This window comes from Parasteatoda tepidariorum, chromosome 8, assembly GCF_043381705.1.
Source record: "Parasteatoda tepidariorum isolate YZ-2023 chromosome 8, CAS_Ptep_4.0, whole genome shotgun sequence".
Classification (NCBI taxonomy): domain Eukaryota; kingdom Metazoa; phylum Arthropoda; class Arachnida; order Araneae; family Theridiidae; genus Parasteatoda; species Parasteatoda tepidariorum.
This window is the reverse complement of record NC_092211.1, coordinates 60,857,936-60,868,920: the sequence shown is the minus strand read 5'-3', so window position 1 is coordinate 60,868,920 and position 10,985 is coordinate 60,857,936. Positions and strand designations below refer to the sequence as shown.

Sequence of the window (10,985 nt, the reverse complement as noted above, 5' to 3'; positions counted from 1 at the left end):
TAATTATTTTCTTATTAAAAATCTTCATTAGGATAGGTGATTCAAAAATATTAAACAAACTGATAATTTTAAGTACCATAACACACATGACTCTTATTTTATGAATATTTGAAGAAAAAAAAAATGAAGAAGCTACATTTTAAGCCCCACTTTGAAAAGAAGAAGATTAAAACTGTAGATGAAAGTTGTTGCTTGTTGTTGTTTGTTGTTTTGTGATCTTGAAGAAGTTTTATATGTTATGACGTATAATAAAACTTAGTTTTATAAATTTCCTTTATAAATAATATGGTTAATAGTTAAAATTTCATTTTTTTAAGGCATTTAAATTTATAAGATCTTTTACTTAGCAAAATAATGGATTCAAAAGGTGAGACGCTTTCCGGGAAATAATGTCTAGTCCATCATCAGTTTCTTTAAATATTTATTATTTTATTTACTCTTAGAACTATTTTAAAACAAAATTTTATAATGTATGGATCATGAGGATATAATATTATTTTAAAAAAAGTGTGAATCGAATACCTTTAGTTGTATCGGTATTGATGAAAATTATTGATTTCTTAAACCATTTATGAATTTTAACTTGCTTTTTTACTGTTTAATCTTAATATTCTAAATACGATAATAGTTTAATGAAGGAGTTATTAAGCTTTGTTTCAAACATTGACGCAGCAATCTTATTGCTCAATACTGATTTTGCAATTTGTAAACAAAATGGCGGATCAGTTCATTGTCCGTCTTCAAGAGTTTTCTTACATTACTGGATAAGCCGATATGTCATAAATCTAATTTGTTGTTCGTTGTTATTTATAGGACTCTCTGTTTTTTCTGCATAGCTTTGATTTATATAAACATGAAGGGTTTAACCAATGTATAACTTCAATTTCTAATTTTGTTTTTATAATTAATATGTCGAGTGCACTTAAGTGATTGTAGTTAAAAAAACTTATGTTATTCCCCAAAATTTATTCAACGCAGAATCTGTTCACCAAACTGTTTTAAAATAAACATTTTCTCCATATTACTTTGTTAAATTGGTCGACATTAATCATATTAAAAATACAGGGTGCATAGCGTTTTTAAAAAGTGCTTAAAGGTGCTTATTTTCGATTTTTGTTTTTTGAAAGGCTTTAAAGTGCATTTTTTCATTGGGTGTTTTCATAAAGTGCTTAATTTTCCGTTTTCCAAATTTAGATTTTTACTTTACTATGTTGATTTTCGCTTCGAATTGTGCAAGACACAGTTCACATTGTTCTATTCAACGCTTTCATAATTCATTCAACCATAATCTATTTCGGCGTATTGTCAATCCGTAGAGTATGAAAACGCCATTCTTTTTACATGATTCAGAATTTCATAATTTTTGACAATTGTTAAAAACAATGTTAAAAGGTTTTTTTTTTACATGACAATTAAAACGAGATAAAACCGTCAATTGTCAAAAACTTTTCAACCCTGCCTAATTATGATATTTTTTAAAGTGCTTAAAAATATTTTTTGAGTTCTTGAAAGTTGCTTATTTTTTGTTGATTAATTGGAACCCTGAAAAAATACACTTACACAACGTTTTGAATATCAAAACATACATTTTCGTTTTAAAAGTATAAAAATTACACTGTAAGTTATATTTCTTTTATTTTTAAATTATGTATTTAAAATCTATTTAACCAATTGAATTTAGATAGGTAGTTTAAAACCATTACTGGGCTACTGTCTGTTTATTGTACAGGTAGTTTTTTTTTGTGTGTTGCAGAAATCTAATTAAACTAAGACAAGGTTTTAAAATCTTTTCTAACAATATTTTTTCTTCTGAAAACTAAAATTTTGCCTAAAAAACGATTTTAGCTCCACGGCAGTTACGTTCATAGAATGTGAGAGTTTAAACACACAAACACAGTTATAAGTTATAATCAAATACTTAGCTTGTGTGAGTCACATTACACCTCTCTTTAGTTTGGACTTCTATAATGAATCACAGGCCATATAACTACTACAAATTTAGAAATTTAAGGTGAAGTTTGTGCTAGCCATAACCATTTCCTGGATTTTTATGTTTTGTGCCCAATTTTAAAAAGTTTGTATAAAAATTTTAATCAAAATATTGTAATAAATTTATGTATTAATGAGACTAAATTAAAAGTTATACATGTGGAATTAGATTAAAAAAATTTGAGAATGTGTATGTTATCTGGGGAGAGAAAAGGCTAAGTGGAAAAGGGAACCATTTTGCAGACCTTTCGCAAAATTTGAATTCAAAAATAAACCACTGCTTGGCTTTTATTTTAAAATTTTTTGATATACATAATTGTTATCTAGCAAAAAACTTATCTTAATCTTTTGTTACAATATGATCAAGTAAAAAATTAAATATAAGTACAAAGCATTGTAAAAAAAATTTTTTTTGTTTATCAATTTACTGCATTTTTCATTTATTTAGAAATTTTTACAAAAATAACCTCTATTTTTTAAATATTATTTTCTTTAAAAAAAATGGGCTCCGAAAAAAATCCTGGATTAGTTCCTACTAACATTCATTATTAATTTGCCTATATGGCATTGAAACAAAAACCGTATCCAGTGTATTATCATTTTCACTTGATTAACTATAACCAATTCTGGTCTAAATTAGTTTTTGATAATTGTTTCCATTTCGGTCTGAATTTGATATTACTTGTGTCAGATTAAAGTTATAGCATTATTTTATCAGTTCATCTAGATTATCTAACATTAAGTATTAAAATGTATGTTAAATTTTTGAATTGTATTTATGTTCCTGTGTACTGATTTTACATTAATTATTCATAATAAATATCTCCCATGCGTCACTAATAAAATATGTGTTTTTGTTGCTTCTTTATTTTTTTCTAATCTCTAGAGTTTAATATTAAATTTATGATACAGGTTGTAAATAATTTTTTTTTTTTTAAGATAAGGTATTAAAAAATATTATTCACAAATTTATTGTATGTTTAATTATTTTAATTGGTAATAAATATATGAATACCATGATTTAACAAATTTAAAAGAAAAAGATTACTTAATTCCTTTGTTTAAGTTATATTTTATAACGAGCATTGAATAGCCACCCTAGTTTGGAGTTAACGAATATCATTATTCCACTTTGTGGCCGTATAATTTTGGACCTAACTCAAAAAACCAGGAAATTCCTGGATCAAGCAATGGGACCAACTAGTCTTTGTGAAAAACTTTTTGATGGAATAAACCCCAATTTGCATTACATGTAGAGGAAAACCTACCATGGTTTTCCTGATGGCAAGGGGATGTCCATGATCTAACCCAGTGTTCCCCAGTCCGCTGCCCAGTACCGGTCCGTGGATGAAATAGTATCGGGCCGCCCATTTCATTGAAACTGAATTTAAATTCCTAGGTTTATACCCCAAATTAAAAATATCTGTGTTTCATTAAAATTTTATTTATTTGAAAAAAAGGGGCCCCCGAAGGTAGTGACATAAATTTTTTAATGTTTGTAATGTATCATTGTCTCCGATTACCCCCAGAATGAACAGTCTCATTACAACGAAACAAGCTCAGGGTTCTCATTAATTTAACACTCTAGTAAGCTAAAATGTTAAATCACTTTATATTTATTTTTTGGTGTAACTGTATTTTATTTTGCAGGCACGTTTAAATACAATTAAATTAAGATTAATAAATCAAAATAATCTAAAATATAAACAATTAACGTCCTCCCCCCCTCCCCAGCAGACCGCGGTAAAATTATCAAATGTTGACAGGTCCGCTGTGATAAAAAGATTGGGGAACACTGATCTAACCCATGTTCTTTCTACAAACTGAGGGTATTTTACATAAGCACTGTGGTCGGTGCTAGCTGCGAGCAGAATTCATATCAACCAGCCACGGTTGGGATTCAAACCTGGATCACTTCATTGGGAGACAAACAGTCTTTTTTTTTAAATAAATAGTCGCCGTTATCAATCGTGAAATAAAGTAGATATCCTGAAAACTTAAAAATAGTATGTGCAAAAACAAGGAAAATTAGTATTTTTTATTTTAAACATTTTCTATAGATGAGTGATCACCCAAACTAAATGGCCACACTTCTGCTTGCTAAATCTTGTGAACTCATTATGTTCCTTTGACTAGAAACTTATTCTTCAGAAGATTTTACTCTGTTTTCTGATTATAAAATAAATTAGCCTCATTACTATATGTATAAACTGTATTTTAAATGTTTGTAATTCTTATTTAGCAGATGAAGTAAATGTCCTGGATGCACTTCTTGTGGTTCCTGGAGAAGATGATGAATTAATTGCTGAATTAGATAGTCAGGAGAAAAAGATAGGTTTGTAATATTCTGCATTTCAATAACGTTTTTTTCCTAAATAATTACTACTTTGTATAATCTTGGTGAGAAAATACTTTTTGTCATTTAGAAAGAGTTTTAGTATTCTTTTTATAACTTGTGCATAATTTTGGTATTTTCTAATTGCTAAATAAATCAGTCGTTCTTATCAAAACATTAAGCAGTACAATAAGCACTTGTTTACATTGTCAGGAAGAAAAAACTCAATGTGTGATCATGTGAGAAACATTTACCTTTCCCATTCAATATTGCAAAGTAGATGGATATATGTTACATGAAATATTAGATTTTTAATGCATTATCTTTTGTGATAAGTTTATCAATCACGCATAGACAAACTCTGATTTTGAATTGCATGGTTTGCATTTTAGTGTTTAATGAACCACTTGACTTCTACATTGTTATTTTTACAAAATTTTGACATTGGTTAAAACAAAATTTGAATTTTTTCTCTGTTTCATTTGTAAAAACTAGTAATATTAAATGTGTTAGAGGATTAGGGTAGTTCTTTATAAGGCATCTTGTATCAGAGAAAGTTTGCCAAATATTTATTATAATAGTGTCTTGTGTCATGATTTTTTTTTTTTTTTAAGTATTTAGTGATTTGAAACTAAGAGTATATAGATTTTCGTATTGATCACAAAAGTTAAAATTCATTATTATTTGCATGATTTTTTCTCTTTTTTTCCCTTAAACTAAAGTGATATTTTTGAAAGATTTTAAATTTCTCAAGGAAAGTTGTAGGTTTTTTATTTGAATTGTTATTTATTTCAGTTTCTAGATCTCAAGCCAAAGTACCGACGAAGTCTTCTGATAAGTCTGCTCATAAAAAGATGACAAGACCTTCAAGACCGATTTCTAAGACTTCAAAGCCCACAGCCCTCCCAGAAGAAAAGAAGGTGAAACAAAAAACTGAAGAAAATGGAACTATTAGACAAGTACTTATTAAATCTAGTCAAAAATCATCAGATGGATCAACCAGTGCAGCAAATAAGGTTTAAAATCATTCTACTTCTGAGAATTTATTACATGTTTTAATTTTTATTATGGTAAAAAAATTTCTCTTACACAATGTGGTATGTATATTAAAATAAATATAACTTTATTATTATAGAATCCTGTTCGGATAGTTAAGAAAGTTATTAAGTCCAGTAAAAGCTCTTCGAGTTCGTCAAAGCCTGCTGCCCCAGTTCCTACAAAAGTAATTCAAAAGACTATTATTGTCAAGAAAGAACCACCTGGTAAGTAAAAAAAAAAATTGAGTTTAAAATATTATACACATTACAGGGTAACATTTGTAAAAAGTGCTTAAAGGTGCTTTTTTTTATTCGGTGTTTATAAAAAGTGCTTAGTTTTCTGTCATTTAAAAAGAGTTTTTTCTTTGCCATGTCCATTGTCATTCTAAATTACAAAAAAATGTCTGATTTTCACAATTTTCTCTGCACTATTTATCAAAAACTAGTTACTTTAAGTGAACTAGTCACTACTTTATGTGAACTAGTTATGTAAACTAGTCACTTTATGTGAAGTTTTTGAATTTTATTGATTTTATGCTTAGTAATTAGGAACTTTAAACAATAGAAAAAAAATTATTTTATTACTGCACGGATCCAAATTATGATTATGATTTTTTTTTTGTTTTTTGGAAGTGATTACCAATATTTTTTGAGTGCTTAAAGGGTGCTTCTTTTTTCGCTGAAAAATCTGGCTATGCTGGAAAGTGTTATATGAAATTTAAAAAAATTAAGTATTGACAAATAGTTACTGCTAGATTAAAGTTGTAATTTGTAAGTACAATTATCAGTTATGTATTAGATTATAATTTTATTTCTTTATTATGAAACAAAAATTTTACTCCGCTTTGGTTATATGTGGTGCTGTTGCTGTTAAAGAGGTTTAACATAGTATAAGATTCTATTTGGCAGTGCAGGAATTATTATATTCATTAAGAAGTTTTTAATATGAAAAGCAATTTAGGAAAAAAATTAGATATCTAATCATTAAAAATTAAGAGATTATTTTATAACTATTAAAGTAACAGGGTGGCCACCCACCTGGAAAACCTTGAAAACCTGGAATTATCAGGGAATTTTTTTATACTGGAAAAAACCTGGAAATATCAGGGAAATTTGGATAAAAACCTGGAAAAATCAAGGATTTTTAAAGAAAAGCTGGAAATTTTTCTTTGATGATTTTTCAAATTTCACTAATTTAAATTATTTGCTAATTTTCTTAATTTAAATTATTTCATCCATTATACCCACTTTTTTTTAACGGAAATGTATCGCCAAACAGTTGAAATATCATCAACTTAGCGATACTTTGCTTGCATCAAAATTTGCTCCATTATAGTTCTGTTAAACTAGAATGCCATATAAAATTCTTCCACGGTTGCTAAACAAATGTGCAAACTTTTGACCGCTATGGGAATTTAGGAAAATTTAGGTAAGATTCTGGTGGAAAAAGGGAATTAGGATATTAGCTTCTGTTTTTAAATTCTGTCCTTGGGCTAAATCCATTTATGGCTCAAGTTTGTTCCGATGCTTTGGTGGTTATTTTTTTTCTCTATTTTGACAAAATATTTTTGTATTTTTAACTTTATAAAATTCTCCAAAAATTAGTTGGTTATAATTTTATGATAATAGATTTTATATCGCACTCTTTTTCTGAAAGCTTTTCTACTCCTATTCAAAGAAATCTGTGAATTATTTTTTCTGAGCAAACCAACCAATCACACATTTTTTTACAATCACTAACAGCAATGTTTGTCGACAAATTTTTACAATTGTTGCATTAATGCTAATTTTTTCTATTTCATTTTAACCTCTTATAACATATTTTAATTTTAAACAAAAAAGGCTCCTTTGTTGGTCAATATATGATTTTTGATTCAAAATTTTGTGCCAAAACATTAAAAAATAAATAAAAAATCTTGAAAATTGTCAAAATAAATTATTTTTTTCAAGATGATATGTTAAAAAAATAACATTTTGAATAAAATATTTTATAATATAGACACTTTTCTTGTACACATCCTATACTTTATAAGAAAAAAGAAACAAAAACCTGGAAATTTTAAGATTTTTATCTGGAAAACCTGGAAAAATCAGGGAAATTTGAAATCTGATTTGAGTGGCCACCCTGAGTAACATTTATTTGACAATAAAGTTATGTGATCAAATTTAATGTTAGAGATGAATCTTAGCATTAAAGCGAGCAAATAGCATTTACCATTATAGGTGAATTTTATTGCAATGGATTTTGGAGATGTGTTTTTCAGAGTATTAATCATTTAATTTTAGAAAAGAGTTTTTAGCATTTAACAAAAGAAGAGTGTTTAAGCTTTCTTAAGTTTTTTGAAAAGCAGTATTTTCTGGACTATTATTTTCGATTCCAGATGTATAGATTAGTTTAAATATTTTAATTTGGCAACAAAAGTTATTTTTTTAATAATTTCTTTTACTGCAATTTTTGATTATCTCTAGAAAATGTCCATGAAAGGCCATTAGAAATATAAATAAGTTCTATTTGCAAATGAACCGAATTGATTTTTTAAAAATATGCTTTGTGCAATTTAAAATTAGAATAATAGAGAAATTACATTTTAAATTTGAGGCTATTTAAATTCAAAGACATGTTCTATGTCATCCAGTTATTAATGTTGACAAGTTGTGAAAAAACCTCATTTTTTGTGCCAGTAATCTCATAAAATTCTTTATTTTAAGTTCATGCTGCTGTAATTTGAAGATTATTTAAAACTATTCCTATATTAATTGGCAAAATTTAAGGCACTGTATTTAGATTTTTTTTCTCTTAAGAAACTATAAATCATTGATAAAGATCAAATCTAGAGACATCGGGAAACTCTGTTATGGTGATATAACACCTAAGTGTCTTATACAAGACAATAATTGGATTTTTTATGGTTCACTAACACTCTTATTTAAACAGAACTGACAAAAGACGCCTGACGTCACAAGCCTGAAAAAATCGTAGTCAAATTTACACTATTCCTGATGTTAAGAACCCCACTTTGCCAGGACTGGCAAAAACCAACCATTTGACCCAAAGAGTCAATCATCAGGCACCTGAATTCCAGCCTGACTCAAAGTTATTTTTATTGGCGATATTTGCCTGAAACCAAACTACGAGAATCAGAGATGAAGTATCAGGTTTCCGTTTCTCTTGTGGCGTCCTAAACTTAATATCAGGCATCGTGTAAATGGGAAGTAAGGGGAACGGAATTGCTTATTTTTCTATCCTGGTCGACAGATTAATCTACGATTACCTCTAGCAGCATCCCAATAGAATTGGTGTAACAATCTCTGCATCAAGCCTTTCGTGTGAGAATACCACATCTCCTTATTTACTATTAGCTGATGGATTTTTTTTATTTTTTTTGGTCTTGTAAGTATATTGTACAGCAAATTAGTGTTTGGCCGGTTCGTTCAAGCCGGGCATAGGATAAAAAGTGTTTTTTTCCTTTATTTTTTTTTTTATTTATTTTTTTTGTTGTTGATATTAATAGGATTAATGTCTATTTTTATTTAGACTCTAAAGTGGAGAGTTCTACCAAAAAGGCAATTCCTACTGGCATTTTATCAGCTCCATCAACCGTTAGGAAACCAGCAAAGTTAACATCTAAGAGGGATTCTCCTCCTTCCTCCTCATCTCGTTCATCTTCTCAGACAGCTGCCAAGTGTGTTTTAAGAGGCACTGATCCGGAAAGCAAGGCCTTGGCTAGTAAATGTTAGTAATTTTTTTCTTGAGGAGAAACTTTGTATACCATTTATATTTCATCTATACTATTTCAATGTGATGAAACATTTTATTTTATGTCTTATTGATTATTTTTTAACAATCTAATTTAATTATTCTAATTTATGTATGTTATATCTATTTAACATTTTATTAAGTATTTGGAAATTTTAGATGCAATATTTTAATTTAATAAAAAAAAAAGTCTAGGTTGAAGAGATTTTTTTATAAAAAAATAAAAATGGTCTAATTTATTTAAAATCTCACTCATATTCATAGATAAAGATAATTCATAGATATTCTTTGAATGATTTTTAATTATCTAAGTTTTATTTTTAATCTGAAAATTATTTCTCTGTGCTGTTTATTTCCAAGAAATGTCTATGATTTCACTTAATCCGGCTTGATCAAAATTTTCTAAATTGACAGTTTCAGTTCTATCGGTTAACTGCTTACAACAATTTTAATCAGAAGATACTGTTTAGAAATCATTTGCCCATTTTTGTCAGGGTTAAAACGAAACAAATAAATCAATATTGAAAAGAAGATAGTTGTATGCACATTATCTCTTGCATAGTTCTCAAATTAGGCTGGATATAATTTTTATTTCTTTTGCAACATTACGAACTGATGTTTTACTTATTTTTTACTTTAAAATTACCTTGTTGCTCTTGGTTCTTTAAAATCATGAATCCTAATTGATTAACTAGTTTTTTTTAGTTCCTTAATTTATCTTTTATATGTTTTCCCTCTTTTCAGCTTTGGCTCTTGCAAATGCTTCTCAAATGGCCAAAAGAGAAGATAGAAGAGAATTAATAGATGAAAAACTAAAACTATCCGATGATGATCATCTTGGTATGAAAAGTCCTCTAGATGATAAGAATACCCATTTCAGTACAATCAGTGATGCTTCAAGTTCTCTAGCAGATGATGTCACTTGCTCTTGTGGCCGCAGCAGCATTGCTTCATCTTCGGTTTCACCATCACGTTCAAGATCCCTTAGTCCATCCCCTTCTTCTTCTCCTGAATCTGGTAAGAAAAGTTGATTTAAGTCGTCTTTAATTTTATAAAAATTAAAACAAGTAAATTAAACTCACTTCTTAAAATAAATAAAAAAAACTGTACATTAAAGTTAGTATTTTTAAGTTAAAAATTTCTAAATTGAGATTTATGATTTTATTTATTTTTGATATTATCTAATATATTTGTTATATTGTCTTATATTTATGTTTTTTATTTTAATAGAGGTTGAAAAACATGAAAAAAGGTCAAGAAAACGCACTCACTCCCCCGTTATTTATGATAGAAAAGAAAGCAAAGAACGTAAGTGTGATATTTAGATTAATAAAAAACATAATTAACTCGATTTTATTGATAATTTCTGAAACATAATATTGTTTTGGATCTATTTTTAAAAAAATTTGTTTTTTTTTTAATTTAAATTTTTTTTGTGATATATAAGTTATTGTTAAGAAGTGATAAAATGAGTAATTATGTTGAATTAATAATGAGGATTTTTAAATCTGTACATATACATTTACACTCAATTTTAAGTTTGTTACCCTTTTATGGTATTGTAGAAAAACTGTGTTTATTATTTTTCTTTATTTTTAAGTAGTTTTGTTTGTTTAGTAACAGTAAATGTTGTATAGTTGCAATGTAGAAGTTAAATTAAGCATGTTTTTATATTTAAAAAAAAAAAAAACTAATTCAGAGCTTATATTTAACCTTAAAAACAATAGCCTTTTAACTCAAACAAATAGAATGCAAATTAGTACTAAGTAAAATAGTTTTTCTTAAAAAATTTTTGCATTATGTGAACATTTTAAGAAAATTTGGTGTAGTTAGTATGATACTTATTTAAATGTCTGTGTTCTGAACT

At 27.5% G+C, this 10,985-nt stretch overlaps 1 protein-coding gene across 4 annotated transcripts in view; it reads left to right on the top strand.

The window, feature by feature from the left end:
• Positions 1 to 153: 153 nt before the first annotated feature.
• LOC107449473 (YTH domain containing 1) overlaps positions 154 to 10,985 on the top strand; it is a 30,505-nt gene continuing 19,673 nt past the window's right edge. For 2 of the 4 annotated variants that reach the window (XR_011637404.1, XM_016065011.4), the window contains exons 1-7: positions 172 to 367; positions 4,235 to 4,324; positions 5,120 to 5,340; positions 5,460 to 5,586; positions 8,897 to 9,094; positions 9,863 to 10,135; positions 10,349 to 10,426. Coding sequence is in view for 2 of the 4 variants with exons in the window: in XM_016065011.4 (XP_015920497.1) it covers positions 355 to 367; positions 4,235 to 4,324; positions 5,120 to 5,340; positions 5,460 to 5,586; positions 8,897 to 9,094; positions 9,863 to 10,135; positions 10,349 to 10,426 (1,000 nt within the window). In the remaining 2 variants the exon portion in view is untranslated. Of the gene's footprint in view, positions 368 to 4,231; positions 4,325 to 5,119; positions 5,341 to 5,459; positions 5,587 to 8,896; positions 9,095 to 9,862; positions 10,136 to 10,348; positions 10,427 to 10,985 lie in introns of all 4 variants that reach the window. The other 2 variants (XM_016065003.3, XR_011637403.1) reach the window with 2 other exon arrangements.